This window comes from Callithrix jacchus, chromosome 9 (assembly GCF_049354715.1).
Source record: "Callithrix jacchus isolate 240 chromosome 9, calJac240_pri, whole genome shotgun sequence".
NCBI classification, from domain to species: Eukaryota; Metazoa; Chordata; class Mammalia; order Primates; family Cebidae; genus Callithrix; species Callithrix jacchus.
Genome location: NC_133510.1, coordinates 70,849,310 through 70,868,423, shown reverse-complemented (window position 1 = coordinate 70,868,423; position 19,114 = coordinate 70,849,310). Strand labels below are relative to the sequence as shown.

Sequence of the window (19,114 nt, the reverse complement as noted above, 5' to 3'; positions counted from 1 at the left end):
TTTGGACGTTTTCAGCCTTTTTGTGCTGGCTTCTTCCCATCTTTGTGGATTTATCCACCTGTTGTCTTTGTAATTGCTGACTTTCAGATTGGGTCTCTGAGTGGACGTCCAGATTGTTGGAGGTGATGTTATTTCTGTTTCTTTCTTTTCCTTTGGGGGACGCCCCTCCCCCACAGACCTGGACCTTCCTGGGTTCAGTTGTGCTTGCTATGAAACTCTCAACCATCAGCATTTCCAATTGCTGTTTTTTTGTGGGGGTGGGACCAGCCAAACCCAATCACCTGGCTCCCCACCTCGGAGCCCCCTTTTTTTCTTTTCCTAATTGAACAGTTGATTCTCTCCCAGGTGTCCCAGTCGCCCGCCAAAAAGGCACCGGGATCTATGCAATTTCCCGTGCGGCGACCATGCCAGCTGAAACAACGGAGCTGAGATTCATGGCGCTTTTCTGCCCAGGAATCTCCTGGTCTGGCTCCCGGCTTCAGTCCCCCTCCCAATCACCTGAATGGGTGACTCTGCCTTCTGGGAGCTCCAAACGCCAACTAAAAGGGCACCCAGTCCCGCATACTCCACAGTGAGAACCACTGCGCCAGGACGCCCAAAACAGCTGTGCTGGCCAAAAGAGTCACACTGGTGACCCATGGGCCTCCTCCACTGGGAATCTCCTGATCCGTAAGCAACAAAAATTTGTCTGGAAGTCTGGTGTGCACTGTGCACTCAGTCCCTGTGCCTTCACTGGGAGCTGCAACCCTGAGCTGCTGCTAGATGGCCATCTTGGATCTGAAGTCTATCTAGACTTCTTAATGGAGCATGGTTAAAACTACATACACATGCACGTATATCATTAAATACTAGCCAGACATTTTTGAAAAGTAGAGAATCAATCAGATGCAAAAATATTTGGGATATGATAAGCAAAAAAAAAAAAAGACAAAATACATGTACACATAGCTATTTATAGAAAAGAAGCCACAAGTAACAGTGGTTCACTAGTATACCTGTGCTTCAGTGGTCTAGAACAGGGGTTCCATGGCCTGTTACGAACTAGACTGCACAGCAGGAGGCAAGCGGCAAGCGAGTGAAGCTTCATCTGTATTTACAGTCACTCCCCATCATTCACATTGCTACCTGAGTTCTGCCTCCTGTCTGATCAGCTGTGGCATTAGATTCTCGAAGGAGCGCTTGAACCCTGTGAACTGCCCATGCAAAGGATCTAAGTTGCATGTTCTTTATGAGAATCTACTGCCTGATGATCTGTCACTGTCTCCTATCACCTCCAGATAAGACCACCTAGTTGCAGGAAAAGCAGCTCAGGGCTCCCACTGATTCTACATTATGGTGAGTTATACAATTATTTCATTATGTATAAAAATGTAATAATAGAAAAGTGAACAATAAATGTAATGTGCTTGAATTATCCCAAAACCATCTCCAACACCATCCCCCTATCCATGTAAAAATTGCCTCCCATGAAACCAGTCCCAGATGAAAAAAAAGGTCTGGGACCGTTGGTCTAGAATGTATCTGACAGATATTTTCTTCTTAATTTTTCTGTTATTTTTAAATTTTACTGCAACAAATATAAAACTTTTGCCATAAAATTATGTTTTGTTTTGTTTTGAGACAGTTGCCTGCAGTGGTGTAATCATGGCTCACTGCAGCCTCAACATCCCATGCAACCCTCCCACCTCAGCCTCCCAAGTAGCTGGGGACTAAAGATGTGAGCCAGCATACTCAGCTTTTTTTTTTTTTTTTTTTTTTTTTTTTTGAGAAATGGGGTGTCACTCTGTTGCCAGAGCTGGTCTTGAATTGGGCTCAGGCAATTCTCCTGCCTCAGCCTCCCAAAGTGCTGAGACTACAGGGATGAGCCACCACATCTGGCTTTTTTTTTTTTTTTTTAATATAGAGACAGGGTCTTGCTATGTTGTCCAGGCTGGTCTTGAACTAGCCTCAAGTGATTCTCCCACCTCACTCTCCCAAAGTGCTGGGGTTCCAGGTGTGAGCCACCACATCTGCTCTAATTGTTTTGTTGTTAAGGAAAACACGAACACTAAAAGGTTAATTTAACAACCCCAATCCAAACTTCAATAAATCAAAGTTACAAAATTTAATTGCATCAAAATACATAAAGATCCAGGCATGCTTGGGAATAGGGGGAAAAAAAGAAAAAAAATAAGAAAAACAGATGTGTAATTCATCTCTTACCTCACTTCTAGTATCAGGAAGGGATTCCTGAGGATGCAGACAAGTATGTGCCACCTTAATGACATGTTCCAATTTTTTGGGCTGCTCCTCCACTTTAGCTGCTAGAAACAAGGCTGCTGGAGCCACAGACTGGAGAGAAAATAAATCATATTTATTATCAATTTATTTATTTTTAGATCAAGATAGATCTAAAGAGGAGCTAAGTCTCAAATCAACTTATTTGCTTGCCTCTACTTTGTCACCTCTTTACACTTTTCCCCCAGCTTTTAGTATCTTTCCCTCTCCTATCCATTAATCAATCCATGACCACTTCCAAACACCAATTCTTCAACAAACTCTCATTAAAAGCTATCTATGGGAGAAGCTATTAGATGTAAACAGACAGTTTTCTATTTACAATTACATTCCTTATTAAGTTTGTATCAAATCACTCGATACATTTTTTTTTTTTTTAAAGACAAAGTCTCACTCTGCTGCCCTGGTTGGAGTGCAGTGGTGCCATCTTGGCTCACCACAACCTTCATCTCCAGGGTTTAAGCAATTATCCTACCTCAACCTCCCCAGTAGCTGGGACTACAGGTGTACACCACCATGCTCAGCTAAATTCATTCATTAATTTTTTTTTGAGACAGTCTTACTCTGTTACCAGGCTGGAGTGCAGTGGTACAATCTCAGCTCACTGCAACTTCTGCCTCCCAGGTTCAGTGATTCTCCTGCCTCAGCCTCCCAAGTACCTGGGATTACTGGTGCACACTATCATGCCTGGCTAATTTTTGTATTTTTAGTAGAGATGGGGTTTCACCATGTTGGCCAGTATGGTCTCAATCTCTTGATCTTGTGATCTGCCCACCTTGGCCTCCTAAAGTGCTGGGACTACAGGCCACCGAGCCTGGCTAAGTTTTGCATTTTTAATAGAGACAGGATTTCACTATATTGGCCAGGCTGGTCTCGAACTCCTGACCTCGTGATCCACCCACCTTGGCCTCCCAAAGTGCTGGAATTACAAAAAATTAGCCAGGCATGGTGGCACATGCCTGTAATTCCAACTACTTGGGAAGCTAAGGCAGGACAATCACTTGAACCTGGAAGGCGGAGGTTGCAGGGAGCTGAGATGGCACCATTGCACTCCAGCTTGGGCAAGAAGAGCGAAACTGTCTCAAAAAAATAAATAAATCAAACAAAATACAAGCACTGTACCTATCACGGTATTAGAAATACAATGTACTGGGGCCAGGCAAGGTGACTCACGCCTGTAATCCCAGCACTTTGGGAGGTTTACGGGGGCGGATCACGAGGTCAGGAGTTTGAGACCAGCCTGACAAACATGGTGAAACCCTGTCTCTACTAAAAATACAAAAATTAGCTGGGCATGGTGGCGCATGCCTGTAATCCCAGCTACTCAGGAGGCTAAGGCAGGAAAATTGCCTGAACCCAGGAGGCGGAGGTTGCAGTGAGCCGAGATCGCGCCATTGAACTCCAGCCTGGGTAACAAGCGAAACTCCATCTCAAAAAAAAAAAAAAAAAAAGAGGCCAGAAAGGATGGGCGTGATGGCTCACGTCTGTAATTCTAGCACTTTAGTTAGGAGGCTGAGGCAGGAGAATCACTTGAGCCCAGGAGTTCAAGATCAGCCTAGGAAACATAGCAAGACCCTGTCTCCAGAAAAAAAAGAAAAATTAAAAAAAAAAAGAAATTTAGTACCCATCAGTCTTGTTCATTAATGTATCCCTAGTGCTTGATAAGTGGTTAGAACTAAATATATATGGCCAGGCACAGTAGTTCATGCCTTTAATCCCAGCATTGTGGGGGGCTAAGGTGGGCAGATCACCTGAGGTCAGGAGTTGAAGACCAGCCTGGCCAACACAGTGAAACCTTGTGTCTACTAAAAATACATAACTTAGCTAGGCGTGATGGCACAGGCCTGTGATCTGAGCTACTCAGGAGGCTGAGGCACGAGAATCACTTGAACCCATAAGGTGGAGGTTGTGGTGAGCAGAGATTCCACCACTACACCCCCTGGGCAACAGAGGAGACTCCATCTCAAAAAAACAATTTTTCTTTCAATAAATAAATGTTTATTTTTTTTCTTTTTATTTTTTGAGACAGAGTCTTGCTCTGTCACCAAGGCTGGAGTGCACTGCTGTGATCTCAGCTCACTGCAACCTCCGCCTTCCAGGTTTAAGTGATTCTTCTGCCTCAGCGTCCCAAGTAGCTGTGACTACAGATGTATGCTACCACACCCAGCTAATTTTCATATTTTTAGAGAGACGGAGTTTCACCATATTGGCCAGGCTCGTCTTGAACTTCCTGACCTAGTGATCCACCTGCCTTGGCCTCCCATAGTGCTGGAATCATAGGTGTGAGCCCCCTGGCGCCAGTCTAAATGTTTCTTTTTTTTTTTTTTTTTTGAGACGGAGTTTCGCTCTTGTTACCCAGGCTGGAGTGCAATGGCGCGATCTCGGCTCACCGCAACCTCCGTCTCCTGAGTTCAGGCAATTCTCCTGCCTCAGCCTCCTGAGCAGCTGAGATTACAGGCACGCGCCACCATGCCCGGCTAATTTTTTGTATTTTTAGTAGAGACGGGGTTTCACCGTGTTGACCAGGATGGTCTCGATCTCTTGACCTCGTGATCCACCCGCCTCGGCCTCCCAAAGTGCTGGGATTACAGGCTTGAGCCACCGCGCCCGGCCTAATGTTTCTTAAAGTAATGAGTATGTGTTGTTTGTTGGGGTGGAAAGGAAAGGACACTCGCGTATAGTGCTGGAAACAATGTATAATCTTTCAGTAGGGCAAACTGACGCTATGAAAATGTTTATATATTGTATATTTTGGGCACAGCAATTCCATCTAGAGGAACTTATATGAAAATGCATATATAAACACACTGTATACTACAAGACTATCCCATGAAACATAACCTACAATATAATAAACTAGAACGACAACCCAAATAGCTAGGCCGGGCGCGGTGGCTCACGCCTGTAATCCCAGCACTTTGGGAGGCCGAGGCAGGTGGATCACGAGGTCAAGAGATCGAGACCATCCTGGTCAACATGGTGAAACCCCGTCTCTACTAAAAATACAAAAAATTAGCTGGGCATGGTGGCGCGCGCCTGTAATCCCAGCTACTCAGGAGGCTGAGGCAGGAGAATTGCCTGAACCCAGGAGGCGGAGGTTGCGGTGAGCCAAGATCGCGCCATTGCACTCCAGCCTGGGTGACAAGAGCAAAACTCCGTCTTAAAAAAAAAATAAAATAAAATAAAGAGCTGATTAAATAAACTACAGTAACTACACAAATACCATGTGGCAATTTAAAATAATAAGAAATCCAAATAATAATGATGAGAAATCAATATGAAAAAATGTCAGACACATACTGTTACATGATAGAGGCAAGCTGTGCAACAGTAGCATAGCAAGATGCGATAGAAATAAGTAAGTGGCTGGGGCGCTGTGGCTCACGCCTATAATCCCAGCACTTTGGGAGGCCGAGGTGGGAGGATCACGATGTCAAGAGATCAAGACCATCCTGGCCAACATGGTGAAACCCCATCTCTACTAAAAATACAAAAATTAGCCGGGCATGGTGGCACGTGCCTGTGGTCCCAGCTACTCGGGAAGCTGAGGCGGAAGAATCGCTTGAACCCAGGAGGTGGAGGTTGCAGTGAGCCAAGATTGCACCACTGCACTCCAGCCTGGCAACAGAGCAAGACTCTGTCTTAAAAAATAAAAATAAAAATAAGAAATACATAAGTGCAAATTTATATGCACAGAAAAATGTCTGGCCCATTATATGCCAAACATTTATCAATGCTTATCTCTGGGTGGGATTACATGAGTTTTCACTTTACACATACATTTCTGTACTGTCTTAATTTTTACCATGTGAATTTATTATAATACCTTTGGTGATTTTTTTTTTTTTTTTTGCTTTTTTTGTTATTGTTTTTGTTGTTGTTATTGTTGTTGTTTGAGACACTCACTCTGTCACCCAGGCTGGAGTGCAGTGGCACGGTCTCAGCTCACTGCAACCTCCACCTCCCAGGTTAAAATGATTCTCCTGCCTCAGCCTCCTGAATAGCTAGGAATACAGATGCGTGCCTGGCTAATTTTTGTATTTTTAGTAGAGACGGGGTTTCATCATATTGGCCAGGCTGATCTCATACTCCTGACCTTGTGATCCACCCAGCCTGTAATACCTTTGTAATAAAACACACACACACACACACACACACACACCCTGAGGACTTGACAGGATATATAACATATCAATGCCACATTGATAATTATGCCACACTTAATGTATTAAGTCCTCTCAAATTTAAGTTTGGATTCATCACACCTAAACTTAGAATTAACAGGTTAAAAGGTGATATTAAATCTGGAATCTATTGATTCGAAAATGTGCCTAAAATCAATTCTCTAAAAAGGATCAACAACTTCAAATTAATCAATGGATTTTGAAAAAGGTCATGATGTCCAAAAGAATATCCCTACACTAGCCAGGTGCAGTGGCCAATGCCTGTAATCACAGCACTTTGGGAGACAGAGGTGGGAGGATAGCTTGAGGCCAGGGGTTTGAGACCAGCCTGGGCAACACAGCAAGACCTCCTGTTTCTAAAAAAATATATATAAAATGTTAGAAAGAATATCTCTGTATTAAATAATTACCATATCATTCATTTATTCAGTAAGTTTACTGAAGCTGCTTTATTTATTTTTTTTTTGAGACGGAGTCTCACTCTGTTGCCTAGGGTGGAGTGCAATGGCACAATCTCCGCTCACTGCAACCTCCGCCTCCCAGGTTCAAGCAATTCTCCTGACTCAGCCTCCTGAGTAGCTGGGACTACAGGCGCGTGCCACCATGTCCAGCTAATTTCTTGTATATTTAGAGAAGACCGGGGTTTCACCGTATTAGCCAGGATGGTCTTGAGCTCCTGACCTTGTGATCCACCCGCCTCGGCCTCTCTAAGTGCTGGGATTCCAGGCGTGAGCCACTGAGCCAGGCCCTGAAGCTGCTTTAGAGAATATACAGAAAAGGGAGTCTCTGTCCTTGTTAAGCTTAACACATAAGAAATAAAAAGATATGGCCAGGCATGGTGGCTCACACCTGTAATCCCAGCATTTTGGGAGGCCAAGGCAGGTGGATCACAAGGTCAGGAGTTCAAAACCAGCCTGCAAGATGGTGAAACCCCATCTCTACTAAAAATACAAAAGTTAGCCAGGTATGATGGCAGGTGCCTGTAATCCCAGCTACTTGGGAGGCTGAGGCAGAGAATTGCTTGAACCCAGGAGGCGGAGGTTACAGTGTGCCGAGATCTCACCACTGCACTTCAGCCTGGGTAAAAGAACAAGATTCTTGTCTAGAAAATATATAATTTAAAAGATAAAAACAGGGAAATATACATTAACCTATACATGAAGAGTAGACAAATTGACTCGAGATTTTCTTCCTCACAGATTTCAAGTCTTTATCATTATAAAAGGGAAGAACTATCTAGAAAACCTTCAGAACTGGCAAAACAGCTAGGAATTTCCTCTTCAAATTTCACTTTTTAACCACTCACTACCTTCTATTCAGTGCTATCAGATAGCCTCATTAAATGCTAACAGGCTTATCTCTCGCCTAATAAGAAGGGTGTACTCCTTGCAATTAGAGGCAGAGCATGGCTTCAGGGCATAGAGGTACAGGGGACAAGGGTAGAAGAAAGCCAACCAGATTGGATCATCAGCAAAAATCTGAATTCACAAATCCAAAGTTTCCTGTGCAGTTACTCCCAATTATTATAAATAACTTTCTGCCAGTTATTTATATTTCCGGGGCTATGTCTAGCTTCATAGACTCTCTATAGCATTAAAAAAAAAAAAGTCGGCCGAGCACGGTGGCTCAAGCCTGTAATCCCAGCACTTTGGGAGGCTGAGGCGGGTGGATCACAAGATCAAGAGATCGAGACCATCCTGGTCAACATGGTGAAACCCCGTCTCTACTAAAAATATAAAAAATTAGCTGGGCATGGTGGCGCGTGCCTGTAATCCCAGCTACTCAGGAGGCTGAGGCAGGAGAATTGCCTGAACCCAGGAGGCGGAGGTTGCGGTGAGCCGAGATCGTGCCACTGCACTCCAGCCTGGGTGACAAGAGCAAAACTCCGTCTCAAAAAAAAAAAAAAAAAAAAAAAGTCTGGCCAGGCGTGGTGACTGATGCTTGTAATCCTAGCACTTTGGGAGGCCCAGGTGGGTAGATCACCTGAGGTCAGGAGTTCAAGACCAGCCTGGCCATCATGGTGAAACCCCATCTTTAAAAAAAAAAAGTCTGAAAACCCACCATTCTAAGGATATGAAGTAAGCTTCCTCAAAGGCATAACCTTTTTCTTTTTTCTTAAGACAGAGTTCCACTCCTGTTGCCCAGGCTGGAGTGCAATGGCGTTCTCAGCTCACTGCAACCTCTACCTCCCAAGTTCAAGTGATTCTCGTGCCTCAGCCTCCCAAGTGGCTGGGATTACAGGTGTGTACCACTACACGGGTTAATTTTTGTATTATTAGTTTGATGGCGTTTCTCCATGTTGGTCAGGCTGGTCTCAAAATCCTGACCTCAAACAAAGTGCTGGGATTAGAGGTGTGAGCCACCACACCGGCAGCATAACCTTTCTCTTAAAACAAAAAAAAATGGTGAAATATTTTACTCATAAATCCATATGAAGTATACAGCTAGATGCAGTGGCTCACACCTGTAATCCCAACACTTTGGTAGGCCAAGGTGGGTGGATCACCTGAGGTCAGGAGTTCAAAACCAGCCTGGCCAATATGGTAAAACCCCAACTCTACTAAAAATACAAAAATTAGCCAGGCATGGTGGCATATGCCTATAATCCCAGCTATTTGGTAGGCTGAGGCAAGAAAATCACTTGAACCTGCGAGGCTGAAGTTGCAGTGAGCTGAGATCATGCCATTGCACTCCAGCCTGGACAACAAGAGCAAAACTCCATCTCAAAAAAAAAAGGAAAAAAAAAATCCCTATGAAGTTTTCATCAAGTTAGCCCTATTACCTTGCATTTTATTAAGTAAATATAGTCCTTCCTAGAACTGGGATTATCACTATGCATTAACTTTCAAGTCATTTATAATAATGTTAAATGGGACCATTTCAAATAGCAACCCTGAAAAGATCACTATTTATAATTCTGTACGAAAAATAAAATCTCTTTATTAGTATTATTTTACTCTTCCTGTTCTAATTTTTTTTACTTTTTTTTTTTTTTTTTTTGTATAAACAGGGTCTCACCATGTTGCCCAGGCTGATCTTGAACTCCCGGGCTCAATCAGTCCTCCCTCCTGGATCTCCCAAAGTGCTGTGATTATAGGTAAGAATGAGCCACCATGCTTGGCCTATTTTTCATGTTCTTGAAAGTCATTTTCCCAGTTATTATTATACAATGTATCTTCCCCTCCAACCACTGACTGAAATTTTATCAAAGGCTTTTAGGAAAATCTAAGATACTTACATTTACTTCTTTTGCTGTAACCATATTATTATAAACTACTTAAAAATTAATGCCAGAAATGGTGGCTCATGCCTGTAATCCCAACATTTTAGAAGACAAGAGGTGAAAGGATCCCTTGAGCCCTGGAGTTTGAGACCAGGATGGGCAACATAGGGAGACCCCATCTCCACAAAAAACATTTTAAAACTGCCAAGCATGGTGGCAGGCCTGTGGTCCCAGTTACTTGGGAGGCTAAGGCAGGAGGACTACTTGAGCCCAGAAGGTTGAGGCTGCAATGAGCTGTCATCAAGCCACTGCACTCCACCAGGGACAACAGGGCAAGACCCTGTCTCCCTGCCCCAACGAAAAAAAGCTACTCCTAAATTACACATGATTTCCCCTTTAATGTTACTCCTCCAACCCCAAAATGTTGACTTTGATGTTTGATAATCTTTTTTTTTTTTTTTTTTTTTTTTGACAGGGTCTCACTCTGATGCCCAGGCTGGAGTGCAATGACTCAATCTTGGCTCACTGCATTCTCAGCCCCTTGAGTTGAAGCAATCCTCTTGCCAGCCTCTGGAGTAGTTAGACTACAAATGCATACCACTATATCCAGCTAGTTGTTTTTTGTTTTCGATGTTTTATAGAAATGAGGCCTCACTATGTTGCCCAGGCTGGTTTTGAACTCCTGGGCTCACGTGATCAGTCTCAAAGTGCTGGGATTATAGCTGTGAGCCACTACACCCGACCTAATCTACTTCTTTGGAGAATCTACGTGGATGTACTAAATCCACTAGACAACTAGACACTTCACAGCAAAACTGAAATTTTGGATTCAGGACAGCAACACGGCACATAATGAAAGTGATTAACCCTAAATTCTAAAGTTCAAATCAGTTCAGTAGCAAAGACCAACCACAAATGGAATAGGTCGTTGGAATCAATCACAAAAGGATTATACCATATAAAAAAATTATACTTACATTTCGATGGAATTGTGTGAAGGACTGAATCATATAGAATCGATGCATGTATACTATAGCAGTGTTGATAGTCAATTGTGAGCTGAAGTGTTCAAGTTAAGATCCAAAAACAGACAGGTATAATTCTGGAAAAGATAATCTCTATTTCCTCCCAAAAGGATGAAATGGCCAAGCAAAGCAGATGCTACTACATGAAAATCATACTAAATCTCTCCAAATCAAAAAGTAGTTCTGTTTTCGTTCACCAAATTATTAACTGCCAACTGAGCTTAGCACAATACCTTACATATAACATATTTAATATAAATGTACTGAATAAATAAACTTCTCAGAATGTATGGATGTAGACAGATTTTTTTTAAAAAACTATATAAGGCCTGGCTGGGTGCAGTGGTTCATGCCTATAATCGCAGCACTTTGGGAGGAGGCTGAGGCAGGTGGATCACCTGAGGTCAGGAGTTTGAAACCAGCTTGGGCAACATGGCAAAACCCCTTCTCTACTAAAAATAAAAAATTAGCAGGGCGTGGTGGCAGATTTCTACAATCTAACATGATTTACAGCACCTGCCCTGATCTGGCCCATAGGTATGTCTCCACTACCTCTCTCACCTTAACTCCATCAACTACTTTTTTTTTTGGATCTGGAGTCTATTGCACAATCTCAGACCTTTGCCTCCCAGGTTCAAGGAATTCTCCTGCCTCAGCCTCCCAAGTAGCTAAGACTACAGGATGCACCACATCTGGCTACTTTTGTATTTTCAGTAGAGACAGGGTTACACCACGTTGACCAAGCTGGTCTCGAACTCCTGACCTCAACTGATCTGCCCACCTCAACATCCCAAAGTGCTTGGATTACAGGAGTGAGTCACTACACCCGGCCTAAATTATTTTCAGTTACACTTCTCTCTGGCAACGAAGCCTTCTCATGTGGTGATCCCTGGGACCAGAAACTTTTAAAATTATTTCATAATTCATTCACTGAAGAAGAAAAAAAAACTTGTAAATGCGTTACTTCTAGACTTCAGCAAACAAGAGGTAGAGAGATGATGCAGTCGCATATGATAACAGCCTTCTTTTTTTTTTTTTTTTTTTGAGACATAGTCTCACTCTGCTGCCCAGGCTGGAGTGCAATGGCACTGCGACCACTGCCTCCAAAGTACAAGCGATTCTCTGCCTCAGCCTCCCGAGTAGCTGGGATTACAGGCACCCGCCACCACACCTGGCTAATTTTTGTATTTTAGTAGGGAAGGGGTTTCACCATGTAGGCCAGGCCGGTCTTGGAAATCCCGGCCTCAAGTGATCCGCCGGACTCGGCCTCCCAAAAATGGCTGGTATTACAGGCGTGAGCCACCACGTCCGGCTGACCTTAATGACAACACACATAGAAAAAGGAAAGCGTTTTAAGGATACACTGAAATAGAATTTCTTTATTTTTTTTTTTCAGACAGGGTTTCACTCCCACAGCCAGGCAGGCTGGAGTGCAATGGCGCGATCTCAACTGACTGCAACCTCCGCCTCCCAAACTCAATTGATTTTCTGACGTCAGCCTTCCGAGTAGCTGGGACTACAGGCAAACACCACCGCACCCAGCTAATTTTTGTAGAACTGGGGTTTCGCCATGCTGCCCAGGCTAGTCCTGAACTCCTGAGCTCAAGCCATCCGCCCGCCTCGGCCTCCCAACAGTCTCCCAACTGTTGGGACTGCAAGCGTGAGCCACCGCGCCTACCCTTGAAATAGAATTTCAAACAAAAAGGTTTAACTCCGTACTGTCAGGATGCTTAGGAAACAAACATGAACATCAGCAGGAAACAAACTGGCAATAAAAAAGACACCCGGCCGGGCGCAGTGGCTCAAGCCTGTAATCCCAGCACTTTGGGAGGCCGAGGCGGGTGGATCACAAGGTCAAGAGATCGAGACCATTCTGGTCAACATGTCGAAACCCCGTCTCTACTCAAAATACAAAAAATTAGCTGGGCATGGTGGCGCGTGCCTGTAATCCCAGCTACTCAGGAGGCTGAGGCAGAAGAATTGCCTGAACCCAGGAGGCGGAGGTTGCGGTGAGCCGAGATCGCACCATTGCACTACAGCCTGGGTAACAAGAGTAAAACTCCGTCTCAAAAAAAAAAAAAAGGACACCCATTTTGAAATGAACACATCCTTAAGATAAACATTATTGTCAGCCACACATTTAAATAGAAGCTACACCCAAGAAAATTTTCACACACAGAGTGGAAAGAACTTTAAAACTATACTGGTTTTGTCCACCACAAAATAAGTGTATTTCCTGACAAACAAAAATATGTGGGAGAAGTTACCTCATTGATTTTTGTTTTTTAGACGGAGTTTCGCTCTCATTGCCCAGACTGCAATGGGGCAATCTCGGCTCACTGAAACCACGCAGCCTCCCGGGTTCAAGCGATTCTCCTGCCTCAGCCTCCTGACTAGCTGGGATTACAGAAACCCGCCACCACGCCGGGGTAATTTTTTTGTATTTTTAATAGAGACAGGGGTTTCATCATATTGTCCAGGATGGTCTCGAGCTCCTGACCTCAGTTGACCCACCCGCCTCAGCCTCCCAAAGAACTGGGATTACAGGCATGAGCCACCGCACCCGGCCGTTACCTCACTTTTGAAACAGAAAATGAAATACACAACAGCACTCTAAATAACTTAAGGACTTAATAACTTAATATTTTGTAAATGACTTAAAACATTATATTCGTGGGTATACACCCCTACAAACCTAAACATCTTTCCTCTGAAATTCTATAAAACAGCAGCTACTAACTGAGCATCTGAATGCAAAGCATTGTGATGGACACAGAATCAAACACAAGACGTATCATCCCATTTTACAGACAAGACCAAGAATTTGACAGGTCACTTAAACAGCTAGTAGATGGGAAGAATGGATTTTGGACCAAGGCTGAGGCATTAATTCTAGACCACTCTTTATAACACTTTCAGGTACTGAATTTCTCGAAATTTACACACTAGGTTTGGGAGGCAGCCGTCGACAGAGAAACTTCTGCCAGACACAGACCCCTAGGGCACAGAGGAAAATAAGTATCTTAACGTCACCAGAGCAGATCAGAATACAAAGAGAGAGCTGGAAGAGCTGGTTAAAACACAAAGCCGGGAAGGATACGAATTCCCAGCAAGGTTGGTGGCACGGAAGAGCGAGCGGGAAATCAATTCCGCCTCGCTTCCCTAGCGCGAACTGAGTTTCAGCCCGCCCACTGTGGGTTCTCCCAACTAGACATCCAGCTCCTGCCCACCTTCTTCCCCACTTTCGTCCCCCACCAGAGCCTGAGACCTGGACGCCAGAGCATGGCGGGACCAACTCCAAGGCCGAAGGCCTAGGCCGCAAGGATACACGTTAAGACGCTGCCCCATTTCCTGGAGCAGATTGGCCGCCTGCTGTCGATTAGAAAGTTCTTTATCTGGGTCCAGGCCAAAACGACGGGACGGGCTATTTTCCAGCTGTTCTCGAGTAAAATACCACCGTTTGTTGTTGTTCTTCCTGTCTCCCTCCATAGTGCTTCAACCAGAAGGCAGCGGCGGAGGCTGCAAGCACTTCCCAGCGTCACCTACGAGGCGACCCACATCCGCTGTGCGGGGGCAACTGCGACTTGACGAACTTCCGCTAAGCGTCGACCGCCAGGCTGTGACTCGCTTCCGTAGAGGAAGCAAAAGTCAAAGGACCTACTTCCGGAATGCACCTCGCTATACCCCCGAAGCCGAATTAACAGTCGGTCTACGACCAGAAAAAAAACCTTGAGGCGAAGACGCAGGCACGTCACGCGGGGTGGGGTTCGAAGTTCTCGTTTTAAACACCGTGTATCTTCTCGCGAGAACCGGACTGAGCGTTGGCGCCTGGGCTTATGCTGTGAGGGCGCAATTGTAGTGGGATGAGGCGCCCGCCCACGCGCCGCTTGGCGGTTCTTGGGAGAACTTCGTTTGTGATGGCAGTGGTGATATAAAATGGGGCGGCAGTTGGAGAACTTGAAAGAGAAAATAGGTGAGGCTGTCAGAAACTAAAAAACAGAATCCAATGGCGGGGCTCTCTCGTATATCGGAACATAAAGCAACTAGAAAACTGTTATATTGTTGGTAGCAATGTGAAATACGACAACCCATTTGGACAGATCGCTTTAATGTGTAGACGAAGCCATGAAAACATTTTCACGTTTCGCCACAGTGATCCAACTTAAAAAGGGATAAAATGAAATTAGTAACCTTAAGAGCTTACATGTCCCAGGCACAATACTGACTTTAAATAAACTGTTTCATTTATTCAGCACAACTCTAAGAGGTAATTTTTAAATCTCTGTTTGTGAATGGGTGAACTACATCTGCCCCTTGAGTGTAGAAGGCCTCTGCCAGTACCCCTCACTTACACGATTTACAAGTTCCTGCCCCCTCCGAAGATATATCCCAGCTCCAGCGTCTGATAACTGTTTGGTCCTGGGCAAGATAGTTGACCTCTCTGTGCCTCTTTTGTGTGATAATACCTATGTTTTAGATTATGAAAGGGAGTAAAGATTTAATAAATAAAAAGTATAATAGTACCTAGTACTTATAATTACTCAGTATCTCTTATTGTTACAATATTTGTTACATTGTATTGAAATTGAAGGCAAGAGCAATGCCTTCATTTTTGTATGGTACCTACCTAGTATGGCCCTGGCCCTAGAAAATAGTTCTTAAATCTTTGTCAGATGAATGTGCAGAACACCTCACAATACAGAAACTCTGGGAGTTTGCCCTCACTACATCACTAATAAGTATAGATCCTAAATCTAATTCCATTTTGATCTTTCCATTCATGCAAGCTGTATTCTGGCTTTTCTGGAACCTCATTAGTTTACCTTGATTAAATTTGAGTAATTTTAGATGGATTTGGATAATATTAGAATCCTTTGTCTTGCTTTGATAATATTTTGGGTTTTGTCATTTCTAGGCATGGGTGATCTTACTATGTTTGATCACCCATGCCTAGAAATGAATTAGAATGATTCTAATTCATTCTCAGAAGTGTTTCTTTCCATTTTAGGTCACCTCTGCCATATTCTGCCTGTAGTAAGTATTAGCTCCATTTTGCCCTAGAGAAATTGAGATTCAGGAATTAAATGACTTACTTCTGGTAATAAGGTAAAAGAACTTATGATTTCAAACTTCATCCCATTCAGACTCTTTAGTTTTAATAGAATAAGCACCTATAAAATAGGTTTTTTAGTATAATAAGCACTTTTTCAATTATTTAGTCATGTATGTTGTCTTTTAAACAGTTGTGTTAGTCCATTTTCCACACTGCTGATAAAAAGACACCTGAGACTGGGCAATTTACAAAGGAAAGATGTTTAATGGAAAACGGAGAACTCACAATTCTACAAAGCTGGGGATGCCTCACAACCATGTCAGAAGACAAGGAGGAACAAGTCACATCTTAAGTGGATGGCAGCAGGCAAACTCCCATTTTTTTAAAAACCATCAGATCTTGTGAGACTCATTGACTATCATGAGAACAATGCAGGGAAGACTTGCCCGCCAGGTTCCTCCCAGGACACATGGGAATTGTGGGAGTTACAATTCAAGATGAGATTTGGGTGGGCACACAGAGCCAAACCATATGAACAGACAAGATCATTTCTTCCAGATTCCTTTTGTCTAATTTTCTGACTTGTGCTTGGTTCTCCACTTTTTCTCTTGGATTAATGACTCCACATTGAGTTTGCCACCTTGGATAAGTATGCCACTCTTCAGGGCATATGTTAGCCTTTAAATACCCTATAATACACACTGCCCTTAAAGAACAATTGACAAAATTTTAAACCAGAGGAATTTCCTTTTTAAAAAAATATAAATACTACTTCATTTCTTGTAAGTCATACCTATAGGTCTACTCCTCCTATTTACTAGAGACTAATCTTGTTCTGGGTGTAGGATTCTACCGTGTTTCATGACATTTTGGGGTTTTTGTTTTTATTATTTTTAAATTTTTATTTTTTCTGTGAAACTGCTTCAGACGGTTCTAAGAACGTGTGCCCCTCTTTTTGTTTGTACAAATGGGATCTTGCTATGTTGCCTAGGCTGGATTCAAACTCCTAGGCTCAGCTTTTCAAATAGCTAGGATAACAGGCACATGCCACCACACCCGACTAGATCATAGCTTTTAAATACTAGAATATGTCACTTTTTTGTGTTATCAACAATGTAATGACTTTAGACATGATACACTTTTTTTTTTCCTGAGACAGACTCTCACTCTGTCACCCAGACTGCAGTACAGTGGCATGATCTCAGCTCACTGCAACCTCACCTCCCAGACTCAAATGATTCTCCTGCCTCAGCCTCCTGAGTAGCTGGGGTTACAGGCCTGCACCAACGCACCCAGCCAACTTTTGTATTTTTAATAGAGATAGGGTTTCACTATGTTGCCCAGGCTAGTATAGAACTCATTGCCTCAAGTGATCCAGCCCACCTCGGCCTCCCAAAGTGCAGAGATTACAGGTATGAGCCACCATGGCCAGCCAGACTTGAAATCCTTTAATCTGATATACTTTAAAACTTAATCTGAATTATTAACATTTTAATATTAATATATCCCTTTTAATATTAATCTAATTTTAATATTAATCTATCCCTTTCTTAAATTGAGACAATCAACAAAATGAATAAATCCAGCTTTGTTTGTAACATTTGCCAATTTCTGTGATATAAATCCTCCTACCATGCCCTATTTCAATATGACCATATGACACCACTGATCACAACATTGGGAAAAGAGGCACACCATCACATAGTATTTTCTCCAGACAGATACAATAGATAGGGAGTTCCAGTTTCCAGTCTGACAGGTAAAGAGCTTGTAGGTGATCACTCCCATTCTCACAAGAAGGAAAAAGCCAAACAAACTAAAACTTAACAGCCCTTCTTATACCCTTTTGAGAACTGAGGTCCTTCACCCCAAAATCTGAAGAGACATTGCGACTCAAAATAGGTGGAACAGAGAATCATGACGTACTTGGAGGAAAAACCACTACTGGAACCAGCTACTGGTAGAGATACTTATAGGACAATTGACAAATTGCTGGAGACTGAACCTAGACTAGCTTGAGATATTTTTTTAAATTCTTAGGCACCCAGTGTTAAGGCGTCCACCACATTTTTGCGTGTTTGCTTCCAACAGGAAGAGAGAGAAGTTAGCCATTTTGAAATACATGCAGAGCATTCTATTTTCCTTAACAAAGGCCTGTCTTCAAGGGAAACTGTGGAACAGAGCCTAACCAATGTGGGAGAAGGGATATATCCAACAGAAGCCTCCTCTAGTCTTCCTGTTTCATGTGAGGGAGGGAAAAAAATGAGACAGTTGTGAGGGTCATAGCCCAAGGACACATATGCAATAAAAGACAGACCTAATAATAGAATTACAGAATGCTTTCCCTTACCCACCTCAATAGGGCTCCTGTATAATAATGGGATTATAACTGAAAAAACTGCAAGGCTCTGACCCTATTTCAGGAAGAGTCTCTAAGGAAATTCAAAGAGCAGGGGAGTCAAAAAACAAGGACACCATAGGAAATTTTAGCATCTAACACCTGCAGCTATAGCAGACAGTAAACACAACCTAATTCCTAGCCTTATAAACAAAACCTGACCCTTACCCAATACATCATGTCTAACTTAAATCAATTATATGGCATGCTAAAATGTAAATATATATACAATCTAGAAAGACAAAGCAAGGCCAACAGCAATGGCTCATGCCTGGAATCCCAGTATTTTGGGAGGCTGAGGGGGCAGATCACCTGAGGTCAGGAGTTCGAGACCAGCCTGGCCAACATGGCAAAACCCTGTCTCTACTAAAAATGAATGGGCAAAAATTAGCTGGGCAAGGTGGCAGGCGCCTGTAGTCCCAGCTACTCAAAGGGCTGAGGCAGGAGAATTGCTTGAACCTGGGAGGTAAAGGTTGCAGTGAGCTGAGATCGTGCCATTGCACTCCAGCCTAGGCAACAGAATTGATACTCCATCTCAAAAAAAGACAAAGCAAGTGTCAGAACCAGACTCACATATGGCAGAAATTTTGGAATTACCAGACAGATAATTGAACTATTAATATGTTAAGGGTACTAATGGAAAAAGAAGACAACATTCAGGAACAAAGGATAAAGTAAACAGAGATAAAAACTCTAAAGAATCAAAAGGAAATGCTAGAGATCAAAAACACTGTAACAGAAATGAAGAATGCCTTTGGTGGGCTCATCAGAATACTGGACATGACAAAGGAAAAATCAGTAAGCTTGAAAACATGTCAATAGGAAACTTCCCAAACTGAAAAACAAAGAGAAAAACAAATGATAAAAGAGTGGAATATCCGGACACAGGAGGAAATAAACTCATGAGCATAGATAAGAGTAAAATAATCAGGAAGAGATGAGTTGTTAGTATTT

General features: G+C 43.1%; 2 protein-coding genes across 3 annotated transcripts in view; one reads left to right on the top strand and one right to left on the bottom strand.

Moving 5' to 3' along the window:
* Window positions 1-14,260, bottom strand: part of CCNT1 (cyclin T1) — a 35,331-nt gene extending 21,071 nt beyond the window's left edge. For both annotated transcript variants that reach the window (XR_622728.5, XM_002752403.6), the window contains exons 1-3: window positions 14,038-14,260; window positions 10,662-10,743; window positions 2,203-2,331 (exon numbers count right to left, since the gene is read on the bottom strand). Coding sequence is in view for 1 of the 2 variants with exons in the window: in XM_002752403.6 (XP_002752449.3) it covers window positions 2,203-2,331; window positions 10,662-10,743; window positions 14,038-14,198 (372 nt within the window). In the remaining variant the exon portion in view is untranslated. The remainder of the gene's footprint in view (window positions 1-2,202; window positions 2,332-10,661; window positions 10,744-14,037) is intronic.
* Window positions 14,261-14,558: 298 nt separating this feature from the next.
* SPMIP11 (sperm microtubule inner protein 11) overlaps window positions 14,559-19,114 on the top strand; it is a 43,127-nt gene continuing 38,571 nt past the window's right edge. Inside the window, exon 1 of the mRNA XM_009003703.5 lies at window positions 14,559-14,682. Within this exon, the coding sequence (XP_009001951.2) occupies window positions 14,646-14,682 (37 nt within the window). The 5' untranslated portion in view covers window positions 14,559-14,645. The remainder of the gene's footprint in view (window positions 14,683-19,114) is intronic.